This window comes from Cavenderia fasciculata (assembly GCF_000203815.1).
Source record: "Cavenderia fasciculata unplaced genomic scaffold Scf_EUAJFUG01CK1KI-5, whole genome shotgun sequence".
NCBI classification, from domain to species: Eukaryota; Evosea; class Eumycetozoa; order Acytosteliales; family Cavenderiaceae; genus Cavenderia; species Cavenderia fasciculata.
In genome coordinates, this window is record NW_004457637.1 from 485,388 (window position 1) to 505,335 (window position 19,948).

The window sequence follows — 19,948 nt, forward strand, 5'->3', positions numbered from 1 at the left end:
TTTTTTTAGACTCTTTGAGAGGTCTTGTTGTCAAACCATCTTCTAAGGTACCAAATTTGACCGATACCCATGGAGATTAAAACAAATACTTGAATGATTGAATACCAAATAACACGTCCGTTTGTGTTTTCAGAGGCTAAAAAGAAAAAGAAAAGAAAGTATTGTTGTTAATAATGATCAGTCATTTATATGATGATTAATTTATACATACTATCTCTGTTGGTTTGTTCTCTGTATCTCAACTTCTTTTGTTCGACAGAGATTGATTGAAGAGTTCTTTCGATTTTGTGAATTGATTGTTCCATTGGATTTAAAGTATCTGTATAAATAGAGAATAGAGATTAGATATCTATTCAAAAAGGGTGGGTGTGATATATATTTATATTGATATATAAGAAGAACAAACATACCACTCTTGACAAAATCCTTATCAGAATCTTCAAGTGTCCAAGTAAAAGTAACAACCTTTGGTGTAAATCTAGACATTTCATTGTTGAAACATAATTTGTAGGCACCAGATTCTGCTGCAGTGAATGTTTGTCTACCCTTCATGGTTGTATCAAAGTGTAAACGTGAAACTAAAGTATTGCCACGTGGATCGAATAACTGTATATATATAAATATAGTTAGTTGTTTGATATAGATAAATATGATTTAGTTGATACGCGATGATGAATGCTGCATTGCTCGCGATGATGTTGATAGTTACTCTAAAATCAATATCTAAAAGACCACCTCTAATAACTTGATACAAGATGAGAGATGTCTTTCCAGACTCGATAAACTCAAAGTAACATTCTTGTGACTTTGGTTCTATTTGTTGAGTGAGAGCATCCGATGTTGATGAGAAACAAGCCAACACTATGCATGCAACTAACAGAGATGATACAATTTTGTTCATTCTTTTCTTTTCCTTTCTCTCTCTCTTTCTTTCTTTTTAAACAAACAATGTCAATTGTGACTCAAAGATGAACTTCTTTAGGTGTGATGAATCAAAAAAAATAAAAAAAAATGGCAAAATCATATTTTTTTTTATTTTTTTTTTTATTATTTTTATTTTAAAATAAATGATATTAAAATTTATAATAAGATATAACAAAGTGACATTGATGATTGATAAAAGTATTAATGAATAAATTAAAACAAGAGGAAAATATTAATGAAAAAAATAAAATAAAAAAAAAAACAACAAATAAAACTTAACCTTTTCATGAATTCATTTGATTATATAAAGATGAATAGGTTGATTTACCATCAATTTAGATCTAATTCAAATGTGTTAATACGGAGTATTAGCAGTCATAATAATAATCAAAATAATAATAATAATAATAATAATAATACTAGTAAAAGAAATCATGATCAACAACAGCAACAACAACAACAACAACAACAACAACAACAACAACAACAACAACAACAACAACAACAACAACAACAACAACAACAACAACAACAGACAACAAAGAATAACAAAAAGAGACTATTAGAAAGAGAAGATTCAAAGTCATTTTGGAAATCATTCCAATCAAAAGATAGTAACAATGAATCAGCATCATTGTTTTCATCGACACGATCACAACAACGAACAACAACAACAACAAAGTCATCATCGACACCTCTAATCACTAGTTTACCCTCGTCCATTCCCAACGTACAGACTATTGAACACTTAAAGAAAAGTTCAATAAATAGACAACAAAGAAACCAACATGAACAATTTAAAGAGATGAATGCTACCAGATCAAATACAAAGATATCTGATAGTGATGTCAAAGCTATTACATTTCAATTCAACAAGATTCTCATAAACACAATTCAATCGCTCTCTATAAATCCAAAAACAACTTTGGTAGTAGCTGTATCTGGAGGTGCTGATAGGTATGTATAGATATCATCATCTGTTTTGATTAGATCACTGCTGTTTATTTATAATCTCTCTTGTATATAGTATGGCATTATTATATTTACTTGGAGAATTCGTAAATAGTTTTAATGGTTCTTCTACTTTTTAACAACAACAACAACAACAACAACAACAACAACAACAAGGTACAATTGGTTATAGTTACTATTGATCATAGTTTAACTCCACCATCTGAGAATATCAGTTCTATAAATCAATCAATTAATAATATCATCAATCGATTCTCTTCATCATCTTCCTCTTCATCTTCAAAAAAAGATATGATACATTTAGTAGAAAAGATAGAATGGGGAGAAGAGGGTCAACCATTGACCGCCATTCAAGAGATTTGTAGATATAAAAGATTAGAGTTATTGACAAGTGTTGCAAAGAAATTCAATTCACCTGCCATTTTAATGGGAACCAACAAAGATGACAATATAGAGACATTTATCCATCGAATTCAATTTGCCAGTGGAATAGAGGGTCTCGCATCAATAGAACCCATTTCACCCTTGTCAGCATCGATATCTCTACATCGTCCTCTTTTGACATTCTCCAAAGATTCATTGTTTGGTCTATGCAATCATTTTGGAATATCATTTAATCATGATACTGCAAATGATAGTTTGGATTTTGAAAGAAATAGAATTAGGTTTATATTAAATAGACCTATGATGTTTGAAAAGAATAATAATAATAATAATAATATTATTACAGATCAACAAAATACAGATTTTGATCAACAAATGAATAATAATAATCAAAATAATAATAATAATAATCAACAACAACTTCAAAATCAAAATTTGATCAATGGAATTGGTCATGTAATATCGATATTTAAACAGTATAGACATAATATCAGATCGACAGTTGAAACATTGGCATCTGATATTGTTTTAAATCATTCTGGTAAAAGAATGCCACTACTTCGAATTCCTTGGAATCGAATTGATTCTCTACCTGTGGCTATTGGCGGCAGACTAATGCACCAATTGACAATGTGTGTTACCGAGAAATGGGTACCGTTCAAACATGCAAAGTATCATCAATTCTATCGAGAAATACAAACTGTTGGTCAAAACGAACCATATGCCAGAACCATCAAAGATTTGATATTCTACAAAGACAATGACAATTTAATCATTCATCACGCACCCCCCAAATCATCATACTCTCAACATACTCTCATCAACGAAAATCATCTCTTTCAACAGGAACCATTGTCATTTGATAGATATACTTTTATTTTCAACTCTTATAAACCCATCAAAACCCAACCACAAGGTATTAACCGTTCTCAACAACAAGATACAAACAAACCATATGCTATACGATTTTATAGAGATACCGATTCACAGATAGTAGCAGCTGACCATCTTCGAATACTTGCACAACTACCAAAATATGGACATTTAATCACACCGGTCATTGTCAATCAATACAACCAAGCAATATCAATACTTTTACCTCAAATAGGTCAAAGTCCTACAGAATTTTCTCCGAGATATCTCGATACCAAAGAAGAAGTTTTAAATTATACAATATCGGTTCATCTTTCTCATTTTCATTGTTGAAACTAATTGAATAATAAAACCATCTTAAGATATGATATAAATTTTGTTTATATTTTGTGTAGAAATATATGATGTGTGTGAATTCTAAAAGACCTTTTCATCGTGTCGTTTAACTATTATTATTATTATTTCTATTATTTTGATGAAAAGAAGATGACCTACCACTATGACGAGGATGAGGTGGAGGTGGATTAACGTTTGACATTAATTGGTGAAACCATCTTTTTACTATCATGTCACCTTCTTGGTTGAGAAAGTCATTTAATTGTCCATTGGAAAAACATAAGGGCAATTGAGAAGATAACATTTCTCTAGCTCTAGAGTTATCAGAGAGACGAAGATAACATCTTATAATATGCTTTAATAATCTTGATGACATCTTGTCTGGCAACATTGCTTCAACCATTGCATTTAATGAACAAAATATTGTTTTCAATCTAATTGGTGTATTTGAAAAGTAGTTTAATCCTTCATCTTCATTTAATAATTTTTGAATTATAAATGTTGATACTTTTGATAGAAAAAAAGAAAGGATTGATTTTTAAGTATTGATATTGTTTTTTTTGATAAATAGATTTTTTAATGTTTTACCTGTTTTTGACAATTCACTACCAAACTCCATTATTTTCAAACAAGGAACCGAAATATCACTTTCTAAAAGGAATTTCAAAACATCCTTGATTTCAACTTTGATGATGGAACTAATAACAGACAAACTAGAAAATCTAAGATATTCAAAAGGTTTTGTTTTTGCAACTGTTTTTAAAAATGGATAAATATAAACAAATATTTTTGCTATAATAATTGAAAAGAAATCAGAGTGAATTTGATGATTTTAAAAGTATACCGTTTTTTTTTTTTTTTTGTTATATTTAAATTTAAATTACCATTGACTAAAAGTATTCTATATTCTGGGTTATTGGCAATTGTTTGAAATAAAATCAATGTATTACACACTCGATTGGAGGCCCGAGCCTTTAATTTTGGATTGGGAGGGGTTATAAATTTGTAGACATTCACAATTTCTTGAAGTAATATTGCCATTGTACAAGGAGAATTCCATAGTAGCGAAGGGAGTTCAGGGTGCAAATCTTTTCTTTTTACAATCTCATTTAATATTTCTTCTCTTTTTACATTTTCAACCAACTCTACCAACAATAATGGCAGTGATTTTTCAGAAAGATTAGTTTTTGTTGTAGTTGCTATAGTTGTTGTTGTTGTTGTAGGATGTCCAGAGGAGGGGATAGTTTTTGTTGTTGGAATATGATTATTTACCCAAGGTGATAAAACCTTTGTATCGCTATGTTGAGAACTACTACTATTATTATTATTATTATTATTATTGATATAAAAGTAAGATGCCGTCGAAGGGGAATAAATTTGATCATCAGAATATTTATCAACTATAAAAATAGGAGGAGAAGTAGCTATAGTGGTGACATGACTGCTTTTTGTATTGTTGTCAGGAGACACTGGATTCTCTGTTGAAATTTGTTTATGTTGCTGCTGCTGTAGCTGAATAGAAATAGAATTTAAATTATCTTTCTTGGTACAAGTATTTACTCCAAACTCTGAGTTTGAATTGTTTTCATCCACAATACTTTGATCACCCGATATTCTATATCCAGAAGAATTAATATTACTTTTTCTAATCAAACTATTGTTGTTGTTGTTGTTGTTTTGCATGTCTCTTCTTGTTTATTCATTATTCATTGGGATTAAGTAAATATATAAAGAATGAAAAATATATGATAAAATAGTGAGAGAGAGAGTAGAGTGTGGGTGGTAAATATTTTAAAACTATTATATTTATATTTCCATTTTTGGGCCAAGCAAAAAAATTATTTTTATTATTTTATTTTTTCTCCCCCAAAAAAGGTGTTATCGAATCAACCTACCACACACGAAATCTCGTATTAATATCGGAGATCATTCATTGCCATCATCATAATAATAATAATAATAATAATAATAGTAGTAGTAGTAGTAGTAGTAGTAGTAGTAGTAGTAGTAGTAGTAGTAGTACTTTATAGAGAGAGAGTTAGAACGACGTAAAACGAATCTCGAATTCCTCCTCAATCCTCCTCCTCCTCCTCGTCCTCGTCCTCCTCCTCCTCCTCTTGTGCAGTTGATCAACCTACAAAGTACTTGATTGTTGATTCGGTTCGAACCAATCAACAATCGATCTATCGATCAATCACATAACATCACAATCATCAGAGTAGAGGTAGAAGAAAAAAAAGGAAACATGTTTGAATTACCAAACGTTAAAAGGAAGTACAGGGGATGGAAAAAGTATGTCAAGTTTCTTGATTTACGGTTCCCACGTATACAAGAAGAGCATCACTTTCAATCTTACTACTTTCACATCTACGTTGTACAAATAAGAATTGCAATATCATTCTTGACTGCAGTTTTGTTACTTGCATTGATAGTAGACTATGTATCACCATTGGATATTAGGCTTTTACCTGCATTGCTCCCATTCAGTTTTATCAATCAAGAAACAACATCTTCTTCACCACCTTCACCATCTCAACCTCCTATTATAGACGATGAATCACTCAGATCGATGATTATAAGAGTCTCTACAGTTGGTTGTCTATGTGCCTTTTTCCTATTCACTTTTACTGAACGTTTCAAAAAACTATGGAAATTCTACAGTTGTGCAATGTCTTTTGTTGGTATGTAACACACAATTGAGATAATCAATAGAATTATTATTATTATATATTATTATTAACAAATCACCGATTATTTCAACCCACGTTTTAGCAACCTGTATAACTATAATATTTGTAAGTGATTTCCGAACCATACCAGAACGAATGATATTTTTATATATAGCAATTTTAATTGCATCCGGATTAGTAAGTTTAAACAAATATATATAAATATTTATATCTATATATCATATGATTGAATAGAATATTTTATTAATTCTTTTTTTTTTTTTTTTAATTTTAGACCTTTTTACCAGCGGCCATTTCAACTATTGGCCTATCAATATTCTATTTCCTCTATTTTCTATTGTACAATGAAATCTATTATAAAAGCATGCTATTGATTTCAACACTCTTATTTGTATCATTGGTATTTTTAATGTCAATATCTCGTTATAGGTACCTATCAAAATTCACAAAGAGAACTTTCTTTAATTAACCACAATTTTATTGACAATTTACCATGTTTTCAGAGAACAATTGATTAGAGATAAGTTTAGGATTTTGGAAAGTTTAAAATTACAATCAATAAGATCGGCAAAAGTTATCAATCAAATGTTACCAACAGTGGTAGTTCAAAGATTAAGATTACAATCGTCAAAAGAACAAAGTCTATCATCTATTGTTTCTGAAACAACAAAATCAACATTACCCTCTGCATCATCGGAATCATATTCCAATAGTAGTAGCAGTAGAGGCTCAACAAGAGGAGAATTAACATCATCACCTTCATCATCTATCATTGCCATCGATATATCACCTTCCAGTAGTAGTGGTAATTCATCTCCCATCGGCGATAATGAATCGATTCACACACCAACCACTACACGAAGACAACCAAATATTGTTGATCCACAATCACCTAGCTCACTTCAACCAGGTCAATACTCTGGAGAAGAACTAATAGTTGACAAATATGAACAAGTAACGGTACTATTTTGCGAAATTGTAAACTTTGTTGCATTGGTCGATAGAATGTCTAGCAAGGTTGTCATTACATTGTTGAACGAGATTTATACTTCTTTTGATAGAATGACTGATCTCTATGGTGTCACCAAAGTGGAACATATTGGAAATGTATACATGGTAGTGGGTGGATGTCCAGAGACTTGTCTCGACCATGCACATCGCGTAGCCAATATGAGTTTGGGTATGTTATCTATAGTGCAGAGATTTGAGGTGGTACAAGTCCGTTTTGGTATGCATACTGGACCCGTCATTGGTGGCATTATAGGCAAAAAGAAATTGTCATGGCATCTATTTGGTGATACAATCAACACTGCCAGTAGAATGGCTAGTCACGGTTCGATTGGAAAGATACAATGCAGTCAAGCATCACAACAACTACTTCGATCAAAGTTCCTACTCGAAGACAGAGGTAAAATTCAAGTCAAAGGAAAGGGTATCATGCGAACCTTTTATCTCGTCAAAACAAAAACACTCGACAAACGTTATACTGCCATTTTCACATTGCCAAGAGATCCAGAGAAACTTTACAAATTAGATTATATTCCTCAAGTCGATTTATCAGAGGTTCATATCAATGAAAATGTAATCAATCATGCAGAAATTAATCAAGAGACTACTACTACTACGACACCACGACCAAGAAAAGGTAGTATATTTTCTTCGGTGATACCACACACAAAGGGAGGAAGCTCAAGTGTTGGTTTATCGGCTGGAAAGAATATGGTCAATCAACTTCATCAAACTCTATCGGCAGGTACCGAGAGCTTGGGTCGATCTACAATGAAAAAGAATCAAGTCACATTTTTAAAGGCAGCGGATCAGATTTCAAACAGTCCCTCAAGGAGTAGAGCTTCTTCATTTGGTGGAGAAGACGATATAGCGCAGCAAGATGATTTTGATGGAATTAATCTTGCAAACATTGGAAAGGGAGTGAGTGGATCCAATGTTATTCATCAATCCAATACTCTAAACTTGGCCAAAGTAGAAAGAGATTTAAGAAAACACTATACACTAGACAAGATTGCTTTGCAATTCAAATCACGTGACAATATAGTAGAGATGGAGTTTTTAAAGGATCACAACAAAGTTGTCTTTAACAAAATACTTCTCTCTATGTTATTTTCTTCTGTCATTTTTGCTTTGGCTGCCATTTCTGATTATTTTACTTTAAAAGGTTCAGATAATCAGGCGTACATTCGTATCACTTGTATACGATTTGGACTTGTATTTCTACAATTACTCTATATTTTATTGGTTTCAAAATCTCAAACTCTAAGAGATTATATTCAACAATTGGCAAGTTTTTATTTTATTATCATACAGGCATTATTAATAGTTTTGATTAGGTAAGAAAATTAAAAATATTGATTAAAAAAACAAAATATATATAAATATATAAATATATATTGATCTTTTTTTTTTTTTTTTTGTTTCTCTAGTTTACCTCCTTTAAATGATGTTCCAATTGATGGATTATTAGTATCAGAAATTATGATTATCATAACGATATGTTATAATTTCTCTGGAATCAGATTTATAAATGCCAACATTGTCACTTTATTTTGTATATTTTTCTTTCAAATCTCACTATTGTGGAAAGAAACACCTCGATCAATCATGATGAGTCACAACTTTTATTTGGTGGCAGCCATTTTTCTCAATGTTTGTACATCGTACCTCGATGAACTATTCCTTCGTCAAAATTGGGTGCATGGAAAACTATTAGACAAGGACCGAAGAGAAACTGAACAATTGGTATCAGACATTCTACCCATGTATGTTGTTTTAAAGATGAAGCAAGGTATCCAACTAATCTATGACGAATTTGAACACGTGACCATATTCCTCTCTGATATTGTCGGGTTTACTGAAATATCAACTCGTCTATCGCCGAGTCAACTCGTCGAGACACTCAACCAAATCTACAGTACTTTTGATGATCTTGCTGAAAGACATGGAGTACTAAAAGTGGCAACCATTGGAGACGCTTATTTGTGTGTCTGTGGTTGTCCAGAAAAGAAATTGGATCACGCAGAACGTGTAGTAGCCATGGCTATGGACATGTTGGAAGCTATCAAATCAATCAAAACCGTTGACAATATTCCTGTTCGTATGCGTATAGGAATACACACTGGTCCCGTTGTAACTGGTGTAACTGGCATCAAGATGGTTCATTATCAATTGTGGGGTGACTCGGTTCAGGTCACCCAACAAATGGAAAGTAATGGTTGTCCCGATAGAATTCATCTCTCGGAAGCAACTGCATCACTATTGCATCACAAATACATCTTTGAAGATAGAGGTGACTCTATCATTAAAAAGAGAAAAATGAGAACTTTCTTTATATCAAGAGAGCGCCAACCATCAGATCCTCCATATATTCCACCACCAGTAGTAGTAGTAGCACCGATGCTGGTACCAGCAAATTCAACCACAACAACTAGTCATACACATGGTAATATTGGAGGTACTATAACTTTTAATGCCAACAATAACAATGGTATGATGATGGGAATGATTCAAGAAGAAGAAGAAGAAGAAGATTCAAAAATATTGACAATCACTGGGGATGATGAAGATGATGATGAAGTTCATTCAGCATCATATAATAATATTAGTAGTGATAGTTTATACACACCCCAACGATAATAAATTATTTAAACTATTATTTGCTCTAATCACTTGAAAACTACATACTTTTTTTTCACCAAAATTTGAAATTGATAATTAACTAGTTTATTGTTTAGTATTAATATACTATATAGTATCATGGCAGGTAAAAGAGGTAGACCACCAAAACATAAACCATTAAACACAGGCGATCGACAACCAGCAGCAAATGAAGTACCTCCTTTATCACCTACTGCAAAGTAAGACGATGATGATGATGATGATGATGATGTCTACTACCTTTACTTACTTTTTGCTGACCCTACTCTGTTTGTTTTAGAAATGAATCATTACCTAAACTATTATTACCATCTACAGATATACTAAAAAAGATCATATCAAGTAAACATATTGAAAACTTGATCACCAAATATGACAATCACAACAAAGATGACAATGACAATGGTGATGATACAACCTCAAATATGATGATTGATGAAACAGATTTGACTGCTGCCATCAAAGATGTAAATACATTTAAACAATACATTACAAATACAAAACTATTGTTAAACGAACAAATCGATAAATTGAATCAATATAAAGATCAACAACAGGAATTTAGTAAGTTTATTTAATTTTAAAATCCATTATTATTATTATTATTATTAACGCAATGTCAATCTATCAATAGTTGTACAAAGATTAAAATACAACACATTAAAGAAACAATTAAAATCACTACCTCAAACTACTACACAACCAACAACAACTACTACTACTACAACAACAACATCGTCGCCACTAGAACAACAACAACAACAAAATGATCAATCTACAATCGATCAAAAAGTAAATGTTTCTACACCAATGACCGATGTCACTACAACTGTTATCAATAGTACTACATCTGAACAAGATGATATATCTGAACAAAGCCAAGAAGAGGGAGAAGAAGAAGGAGAAGAAGAAGAACATTCACCAGTTGCATTGGCAGTGACGGCGGCAGTGGAAGGAGGCGAGCAAAATACTAAAATGGCGATTGAAGAATCTCCACAAATACAAACCCCATCAACACCAACTATCCAACATACATCTCCTACTCCCCCTGTAACCACACCTACCTCTACAACAACCAATAATAATCAAAATAATAATATTAATACCTCCTCAACAAGTGTTGTACAACAATTGGAAGAGGTAAAACAACAACAACAACCTTTGACATTAAACAATTCAAGTCAAACAACACCTAATCTATCTGGAAGATTAAGAAAGAAACCAAAACACCACGACGAAATAGATGATATAGATATTGGGACTATGCATGAACAGTCTAACAATGTACCATCATCTTTTGTAGCAACACAAGAGAAACCAAAAGTGATGAAACTAACAGAATTGGACAATAGTGACCTTTTGGTCGATGATCAGACGGTAACCAGCGAGTCTGACTCTTCTTTTCCAACCACTTCAACTTCATCATCGGCACAATCTAAAAAGACGTCTGGAAAGAAAAGAGGTAATCATACAAAGAGAAAAGGACCAAAAGATCACGAACACAAGAAAAAATCACACCACGAAAATGAACAACAACCAAAAGTTCATTATGTTGGACCCAATGTATTTTGGGCAGCAATGGATTCATACTTTAGAAATATTACAGATGCAGACCTAGAATTGATAACACCAAAAGGCGAAGAAAATTATACAACCTATTTGCTAACACCACAATTGGGAAGCCATTACACAGAAGTTTGGACAAACGAAGACCAAGAAAGAATTCGTCACAACACAATATCAAGACAACAACACCGTTCGTCCACAAATAATCTAGATACAATGGAAGTTGAACGTGAAGAATCTGGTGGCACTTCAAGTGAATTGAATCTTGGAGATCTATCGATTAGACTTTTATCATGTCTTATCGATGAAAATATTCTATCAACCACTTCAAGCAACAATAGTGGTGGTGGAAATAGTTTTCCAACACCCAAGAAACCATTGTTACCATCAGACCCAATCATTATTGATTATAATACAACTAATCAACTATCGATAGAGGAAAGAATTCAAAGGGAATTGTTAAGTTTAGGATTCTATGACGATTACCACCAACCAAATCAACTTGCAGCGAGTAGTAGTGCCAAAAATAAGCAATCATCTCAAACCATCCTACAAGTGATGGCATCACAACAACAACAACAAAATAGCTTTGAAGACGATGAAATATGCGCAGAACTACGATATATTCAAAGTCAACTAAGAGATCAAGTCAATATTAACAATCAATTGAAATCACAAGCACTTTCAACATGTACAAAACTATTATCAAAACAAAAGGAAAAAGAAAAGAAACAATCTTTTATTTCAAATGCCGAAAAGAATTATCAAAAGTTTATAAAAAGAGATAGAAAGAAAAAGAAATTGGTTAAATCAAATTCTTAATAATAAATCAAATTAATTAATATTATTTAATAAATAGTTAAAAACTGCAAAAAATTTTTTTGATACTTTTTTTTCATGAAGATCATTCATTCATATATTAAAAGCACATCAGATAGATAGATCTTTTAAAAAAGAGATATGGAAGTAGATGGAACAGTATCAGATGTATTAAACAACAACAGAAATATTCTTGTTGACAGTCGACAAGAAGAAGAAGAAGAAACTTTATCATTCTATGGCTTTGATGAGCTAACAGATAGAATAAAGTCACTTTGTTGTGAAATGTTGAATGCTATGATCAATAATACAGCATCAGCAGCCGCAGGAGACAATCAAAAGAGCAGCAGTGCTGCTGCTGACATTATCAATTCAAATCATCAAAAGATGTTGTCAATCTTTTTAGAAGTAAAACAAAGTAATAGATCTATTGTATTTGACATGGAGACTTGGAAGACACAAGTAGATAAAGACAAACAAAAGTTGGATCATCTCAACCTATTCTATGAAAACTTTATCTATGAAAAGAATCATCTCTTGAAAGAAATACATTCCACCTCGGATTTTGAGTAAGTATTAGTAGTTCCTCTATCCTCGATCATATGATGAAACTAACTTATTTTTATACCTTTATAGTATAAGCGCTTTTGAACCTATATTGGTTGATGAAATGTATTACAACGATAAAAAACAACAAGATATCACTGCTGAGCAACAATCATCATCATCATCACCAGAGTTGGATGAAGAAACGCAAAAACACAATCAGAAAATGGCTAGACTTCAATTTGAACTCGATGAAAGAATTAAAAAGTTGGATCAATTAAACAAATTGAATCAAAAAAAGAAACTACATACAGAGATTAATATCTCTAAACAAAACTTTTTATCTACTTTACCAAAATCCTTATCGTCATTGTCAAATGTAAGATTCATTATCATAGAAAAGGTCTAGAAATTCATATGTATATAACTGATCATTTTTATTTTACTATTATTGTTGTTAGAAATTATCTCAAATTGGATCATCAACTTCAAATTATAATCCAACTGCATTTTATCTTTCAAAACCATTATATTATATGTATAGTTCTATACTCTCCTATCAATCATCTTGTAAAAGTATTTATTCAAAAAAAAAAAACTTTTAAAAAAAAGATTACTTAATTTTTCTTTTTTTTTAGAACCAGACTTTAATATTAAAATTATTGGTGATATTGATAAAGCATCAACATTTAATCAACAACAACAACAACAACAACAACAACAACAACAACAACAACAACAACAACAACAACAACAACAACAACAACAACAAATTGATCAACAACCATTAACAGTTCATCCATTATCACTAGAGTTTGAATATCGTATATCAAAAGAATTGGTATCTATACAATTCTATTTTTTGGCAGATGAAAATATTATTGTTTGTAGTATAAACACTGATAATCAATCCTATTTATCAAACCTTTTCCCAAATGACATTGGAGATGATTTTATTCAATCTTTTACGACCACCAACACTAATGGACCAAAACAATCAAATAGTACACTAAATATTGTTGGAAAGGTTTTTAGGTGGGCTCAATTACTGGGTGGTCTCATGGTAGACTCTAGCATGAACAGATGGTCCTTGGTTTCTGTTATCATGTCTTCAATCGAGAAAAGAATACACTCTAAACAAAAAATGTTTAGGCAAATTAATGAACTCAAGAAACAAGTTGTTAAAACAAATCATTCAATTGATGATCTAAATTTCCATTTGACATTATTTGAATCTTCATATGATCATTCCTCATTTAGATTAATATTTCAAAATCAAAATGGTATGAAAAAAAACTAAACAAAACAAAACAAAAACAAAACAAATATTAATACGTTGTACTCATTTCAAATATTTAGTCGAGATTCAAGTTGATATAATAATGGTGTATGATAGTGTAGAAATACCTCCTTTATTTAAACTATCATCAAAGGTAGTTAAACCTCCAACTAAAAAAGATGACGAATTTAATAATCCAAACAGAATACTATTGGAAAAAGAAACACTAAGGTCAATAGAACTGGAAATGAACCAATGCAATGAATTTGAAGAAAAAACAGAATCTGCTCTCGTCCTCACCAACCAAATACAAAAGCTAAAGAATATTTTATCCATTTTATCAAATCCAAAAACATTATCATCAAAACTAGGTCTTGAAGGAGAAAGATTAAGAAGAGGAAAACTTCGTTTTATTCCATTTAGTAAATAAATAAATCACATTAATTCATAGCCCAAACAACCACGGTTTTTTTTTTTTTTTTTAATTTTAATTTTTTGTGCCAAAACGAACGAATGTTTTGTGAGCAAACTGAGAAAAGATAAGAGTTTTGTGACTTTATTAACATATAAATATATATATTTAATATCAAAATGGGTAAAATAGAAACAGTAAAAGGAAGTAAGAGACATGACCCTTTGGGTAAACAAATTCAAGAATCAGATAATCAACATAAACAACAAAGACATCGTACAGGAAAAGGTGCAATCAAAAAGAAGTTGGGAGAGATTAGAGAAGATGAATATGTAGATGAAGAAGAAAAGGTCATTTCAAAGCAACTCTCTAAAAAGATTCTTTCTCAGATTCGTCAACAAGCAATCGAAGTGGAAGAAGAAGATCGTCGTGATCGTCTTTCAACTGCTGTCAGCAGAGGAGATGACCAACAAGGAATGGTTGAAGGACGCGACGGTGAAGAGGACATTGATGATCAAGATAGAATATTGTTAGAGAATGTAAAGAATCAAAAACCATTGCTCTCGTTTGACGATTTGGAAGATGAAGATGGTGATTTGGAAGAAGATCTCTATGACCAAGGTGATTCAAAGAGTGTTGGTGGTTTTGGAGATGATAGTGACACTGAAAGCAGATACGGTGAATATATGCGTACAGAAGAGGAAGAAGCATTGGACGAAGAAGATGAACGTATCCTCCAAATGTTCATGGGACAAGGTCAAGGTGAAGGTGGTGTTGGACACAAGGCAGGTGTACGATTTACTCTTGGTCAATTGATCGAGGCCAAGCTCAAGGAACAAGAAGAAAAGGAATCAATGGTAAAAGAACCAAGACAAAAGATGAATCCAAAGGTATTGGAAGTCTACAAAAAGGTTGGACAGATGCTAGCACATTATCGTAGTGGAAAGGTTCCACGTGCCTTTTGTATTCTCCCAAATTTCACAAACTGGGAGGATCTCATCTATTTGACACGTCCCGATCTCTGGACTCCACATGCAGTCAGAGAAGCCACCAAGATCTTTGTCATGTCATCAAATGCACGTCAAACACAACGTTTCCTCTCACTAGTCTTATTGCCTCGTGTCCGTGACAATATCGCCGAGTTCCGTAAACTAAATTTCCATCTCTATATGGCACTTAAAAAGTCATTGTATCGTCCACAAGCCTTTTACAAGGCAATCTTTTTACCACTCGCCGAGGAAGGTGATGCCACTCTTCTCGAGGCAAAGATCATCGCATCTGTCGTAAAAAAGGTCTCTGTTCCAGTGATTCACTCGAGTGTTGCTTTGTTAAAGTTGGCACAAATCCCCAAATACAATGGTGCCACCTCTCTCTTTATCATGACACTCTGTGATAAAAAGTATTCTCTTCCACTGCGTGTTGTCGATTCTCTTTACCAACACTTTATATCATTTGTCGATGAACGTAGAGACCTTCCTGTCTTGTGGCACCAATCTCTCCTCATGTTTGTCCAACGTTACAAGAATGATATTAAACCACAACACAAAGAGAATCTCAAAATTTTGCTCCGTAATCAATTCCATCATCAAATTACCAATGAGATTAGAAGAGAGTTATTTAACAATCAATCATCCCAACAATCGGAAAATAAAATGTCAATGGACTAATTCCATATTAATTATTTGTATAAAAATATAAAGTATTTGGAATAATAATTACATTGAAGTTTTTTATTTTTTTTTTGAGTATTGCTGTTGTAATAGAAACAATAAAAAATAAAAGAGAAAAATGGTTGTCAAGTTGTTGTTTGGTTAGACTTGGCTGCTTTTTTTTTTTTTTTTACCAAACAAAGCAAGTGAATGAAAAGGACTGCGATGATTGATACTATTGGGATTTTGTCGTTGAAAACAAACTAGACTGAAATTGTTGATGGGTTGTTATTTTGTTGTTGTTGTTGTTTGTTATTGTTGTCGTTGTTATTGTTTGTTGTTGATAAAAGTTGGTTAGATTAGTACAGACTATGACTCTTTTGTTTTTTTTTTTTTTCTTCTTTCGACGTTTATTGGAGGAGGCAACCTCTTCTCTTCTTTCTCTTCATCATCAAGACAGATTTAATGGCTTCATCAAATACCTGTTTGAGATTTAAAGAAGTCTTTGCTGAGCATTCCATGTATTTGACTGCTTTAATCTTTCTTGCCAAATCTTGTCCTTGTTCGATGCTGACAGGTTTTTGGTGTTGAGCCTCAAGCTTTTCAACAATTCCTCTATCTTCACGTGTATCCAACTTGGTTCCGACTAAAATTTGTGGAACGTCTGGACAAAAATGCATAACTTCTGGGTACCACTAAAAAAAGATTAAAAAAAGTGTCAATAACCATAGATTTAAAAGGATTGATGGTTGTATGGATTGATGGTTAACATACTTTAGTGTAAACATTTTCATAAGATACGGGATTGGTAATAGAGAAGCAAATTAGAAATACATTGGCGTTGGCGTAACTGAGTGGTCTGAGTTTATCGTATTCTTCTTGACCTGCAGTATCCCACAATCCAAGTTCTATGTTTCTTTCACCTGCAGTGAGATTCACTACATAGTTGTCAAATACTGTTGGAATATAGTCTTCTGGGAATCTGTTATTGGCGTAGCTGATCAATAAGCAAGTCTTACCGACAGCACCATCACCAATGACGACCAATTTGATGACTTCCGGGGATGTCATTATTTATATTATATTTAAGAGGGTGGTTGAAAAGGAGGAGGAAGAAGAAGAAGAAGAAGAAGAAGAAGAAAAAGTTGATTGCTTGAAAATAAATATGTGAATAGATTGCAAATAGAAATTGCAAAAAATAAATAAATAACCCTAAATAGATAATTGGTAATGACAAAAAGTTGTTAGTTTGAATCTAAAAAAAAAAAAAAAAGTAAAGGTGATAATATATAACTATTATTATTATTATTAATCATATGTTCTGTATGTCAAGATCTCAGCTGTTGATGCTGATCGAAAATGTGAGATTGAAACAAGATGGAGGTGACATAAAAAAAAAAAAAAAAAAAAAAAAAACCTCTGTTCATCGTAAAAAGATATTGTTGTATCCTTTGTTGTAACTCTAAGAGTAGTGAACAACACCAACGATTTTAGTTCACTATCATCTTTTTTTTTATGTTGTATTAGAGGATACAAAGCTTTGTAAAGTCCCCCTCTGAACTATTTAAGAATTAATCTATTCTTTGTCTTTGTTGTTTTTTGTTGTTGTTGTTATTGTTGTTGTTATTTAATCAAAGGTAGTATGTATCAACTAATTGATTTATAGCGCAATAATGTGTTTATGTTGTTGTTGTCTTTGTTGTTTTTTGCTGTTTGTTACTACTTTTTGTCTTGTACTTGAACTTTTGAACAATTAAAAAAATTCTTGTTGAGAATCTCTCTTTTTGGTTTTTGTTTTTGCTTTTTTTTTTTTTTTTTTTTTTTTTGGTTTTTTTTCAAGCTCGATAAAGATATAGAGGTGTTGTGAGACGATGAATTGTTCTATTTGACCCTATAGTATATACCTTGTTGTTGTTGTTGCTGTTGCTGTTGTTATTGTTGTTGCTGCTGCTGCTGTTGTTGCTTTGAACTTATAGATATTAAATTGATGCTTGATAAACAACAAGGACATTGTTGTTGCTCAATCCAACAAGAAAAACACAAAAAAATTGGAAAAAATAAACGTCGCGTCTGTTCATTGAATGCACAAGAGTCGTCGCCACTAATAGGCGATTTTTTTTTTGTTGTTGATGTTGTTGTTGTTGTATACCTTTCTTTAATTTAAATTTGAGAGTTGGTGGCGGCAGAAAAAAAAAAGATTAGATTCGCAAATATATATATTTATATGTACACAAGTATATCATCCAAATAAATATTCATCACCTATTTTTTCGTAGCTGCGCCTCAGTCCTGCAAAACAGATTATTTGAAACACATGTTTTTTTTTTTTTTTTTTTTTTCTATTTTTGTTCAAAAAGTTTCAATCCTTGAATCATTTTCATTCAAAAGTTGTTTGATAAAATGAATGATTGTGTGATGTAGACCAAGCACAGTGTTTATAGAGTTATAGAAACTATCTATCTTCGCTCTGATATATAGATATTCTGAGCGCTGACTGTCAACAAATGATTGTGTAGGTTTGCTGGTGGGACCAAAATCTTGCTACTTGGTCCCTGCTACGGTGGTTATATAAATACCCCATCCATACATCTGCAGATCTAGTCTAGTCTAGTCTCTTATTGTTTCAGATCAACCTGTGCGTCAAAAAGACAATCTTTTTAAAGAACAACTACAACAACAACAACAACAAGAAGAAGAAAAATGATAGATTGTGATAGGATGATCGATTATTGGGAACACTTGTTGTGCTGAAGTGGTTGGGTTGGATCGGGTTAGTGGTAGTGATACTGGGGGGGTTAGGGAGATGTTTTGATGTTGTTTCAAATCATCCAATCCAAACCAATAACGTTAATCATCAACAAACATGTTACCTATTTGCACTTTCGCCTATTTTAGGTCGACTACAATCCTATACAGTAAGAACGATGGGGTGGGGGTCAAAAGAGATGATGTTATTTTGGATCATCGTCTTGGATTATTAAAAGTTTTACCTCATTATAATGACAAGACATCATCGTCGTCGTCGTCTATCTGTCTAGTGTGTGTGTGTGTTTGTGTGTTTGTGTGTTACCTACTTACTTGTCTACCATGATCAGCTTAACTAGCCAACATCCTAATTTATTAATTTATTTTGGATAGATGTGATTACTTGATCAAGAAAAGAGTATTACCAAAATTAAAATTTAAACAGCAAGCAATTAGCAAACTACTCTACTCTACTAGTAGTGATGAGAGATAACCAAGAACAACAACATCATCAACATCATTATCAAAAACAATAATAATAATAATAAATAATAATAATAATTTAATTTACTTTTTTTTATTTATTTGTATTAACCTTGACGACTTTTAATCATAATCTCTTCTTTATACAGAAAATTGCTTCAAGAACAACCGATCAGATAAAAAAATAAAAAGGGTAACATATAATATAGTTTTCAACTTTAGTTCTTATCACCATCATCATCAATGCCAACACTGGAAAATAGATAATGCCGACAAACTAAAAAGAGCCCAATCATATTCTAGTTTTGGTTTTTTTTATTTTGGGTTTCTTATTCCAACCAAACAACAACAACCCATCTATCTATCTATTTTTGAAAGGCTTGGATTGAACCAACCCACTACCTCTCACACTCCTCACACACACATAGTCTAATTTACGCCGCCAAAGGAGCATCAGGAAGTCATTTTTTTTATCATACCTTTCTTTTTATTCATCTTCATATTTATACAAATTTTTATATTTATTTTAAATATTCTTTTCTGACCTTTTTTTTTTAATATATATATTTGTCTTTGTTGGTACAAAGTTATTTTTTATTTA

The 19,948-nt window shown here is 31.9% G+C and overlaps 9 protein-coding genes across 9 annotated transcripts; 6 read left to right on the plus strand and 3 right to left on the minus strand.

Moving 5' to 3' along the window:
* Positions 1 to 5: 5 nt before the first annotated feature.
* Positions 6 to 901, minus strand: empB (emp24/gp25L/p24 family protein; the record flags this gene model as incomplete). The annotated part of the gene is made up of 4 exons (XM_004351419.1): positions 6 to 136; positions 212 to 319; positions 411 to 606; positions 710 to 901. The coding sequence occupies 4 exons, from the start codon at positions 899 to 901 to the stop codon at positions 6 to 8; spliced, it is 627 nt and encodes a 208-aa protein (XP_004351471.1).
* A 333-nt stretch (positions 902 to 1,234) lies between these two features.
* DFA_10830 (uncharacterized protein) lies at positions 1,235 to 3,486 on the plus strand (the record flags this gene model as incomplete). The annotated part of the gene is made up of 2 exons (XM_004351420.1): positions 1,235 to 1,881; positions 2,085 to 3,486. 2 exons carry the CDS (start codon positions 1,235 to 1,237, stop codon positions 3,484 to 3,486), a joined length of 2,049 nt encoding a protein of 682 aa, XP_004351472.1.
* Positions 3,487 to 3,570: 84 nt separating this feature from the next.
* DFA_10831 (cell differentiation family) lies at positions 3,571 to 5,172 on the minus strand (the record flags this gene model as incomplete). The annotated part of the gene is made up of 6 exons (XM_004351421.1): positions 3,571 to 3,599; positions 3,649 to 3,996; positions 4,078 to 4,281; positions 4,374 to 4,461; positions 4,591 to 5,001; positions 5,050 to 5,172. The coding sequence occupies 6 exons, from the start codon at positions 5,170 to 5,172 to the stop codon at positions 3,571 to 3,573; spliced, it is 1,203 nt and encodes a 400-aa protein (XP_004351473.1).
* A 562-nt stretch (positions 5,173 to 5,734) lies between these two features.
* On the plus strand, positions 5,735 to 9,827 carry gcA (guanylyl cyclase; the record flags this gene model as incomplete). Its single annotated transcript, XM_004351422.1, has 5 exons — positions 5,735 to 6,170; positions 6,334 to 6,356; positions 6,454 to 6,608; positions 6,683 to 8,524; positions 8,618 to 9,827. The coding sequence occupies 5 exons, from the start codon at positions 5,735 to 5,737 to the stop codon at positions 9,825 to 9,827; spliced, it is 3,666 nt and encodes a 1,221-aa protein (XP_004351474.1).
* A 120-nt stretch (positions 9,828 to 9,947) lies between these two features.
* Positions 9,948 to 12,236, plus strand: DFA_10833 (uncharacterized protein; the record flags this gene model as incomplete). The annotated part of the gene is made up of 3 exons (XM_004351423.1): positions 9,948 to 10,048; positions 10,129 to 10,412; positions 10,483 to 12,236. 3 exons carry the CDS (start codon positions 9,948 to 9,950, stop codon positions 12,234 to 12,236), a joined length of 2,139 nt encoding a protein of 712 aa, XP_004351475.1.
* Positions 12,237 to 12,374: 138 nt separating this feature from the next.
* On the plus strand, positions 12,375 to 14,488 carry DFA_10834 (RmlC-like cupin family protein; the record flags this gene model as incomplete). The annotated part of the gene is made up of 5 exons (XM_004351424.1): positions 12,375 to 12,802; positions 12,870 to 13,158; positions 13,241 to 13,355; positions 13,418 to 14,062; positions 14,139 to 14,488. The coding sequence occupies 5 exons, from the start codon at positions 12,375 to 12,377 to the stop codon at positions 14,486 to 14,488; spliced, it is 1,827 nt and encodes a 608-aa protein (XP_004351476.1).
* A 161-nt stretch (positions 14,489 to 14,649) lies between these two features.
* On the plus strand, positions 14,650 to 16,137 carry bysl (bystin; the record flags this gene model as incomplete). Its single annotated transcript, XM_004351425.1, has 1 exon — positions 14,650 to 16,137. One exon carries the CDS (start codon positions 14,650 to 14,652, stop codon positions 16,135 to 16,137), a length of 1,488 nt encoding a protein of 495 aa, XP_004351477.1.
* A 392-nt stretch (positions 16,138 to 16,529) lies between these two features.
* Positions 16,530 to 17,190, minus strand: racC (Rho GTPase; the record flags this gene model as incomplete). Its single annotated transcript, XM_004351426.1, has 2 exons — positions 16,530 to 16,814; positions 16,894 to 17,190. The coding sequence occupies 2 exons, from the start codon at positions 17,188 to 17,190 to the stop codon at positions 16,530 to 16,532; spliced, it is 582 nt and encodes a 193-aa protein (XP_004351478.1).
* Positions 17,191 to 18,982: 1,792 nt separating this feature from the next.
* Positions 18,983 to 19,357, plus strand: DFA_10837 (uncharacterized protein; the record flags this gene model as incomplete). Its single annotated transcript, XM_004351427.1, has 2 exons — positions 18,983 to 19,158; positions 19,258 to 19,357. The coding sequence occupies 2 exons, from the start codon at positions 18,983 to 18,985 to the stop codon at positions 19,355 to 19,357; spliced, it is 276 nt and encodes a 91-aa protein (XP_004351479.1).
* Between the last annotated feature and the right edge of the window lie 591 nt (positions 19,358 to 19,948).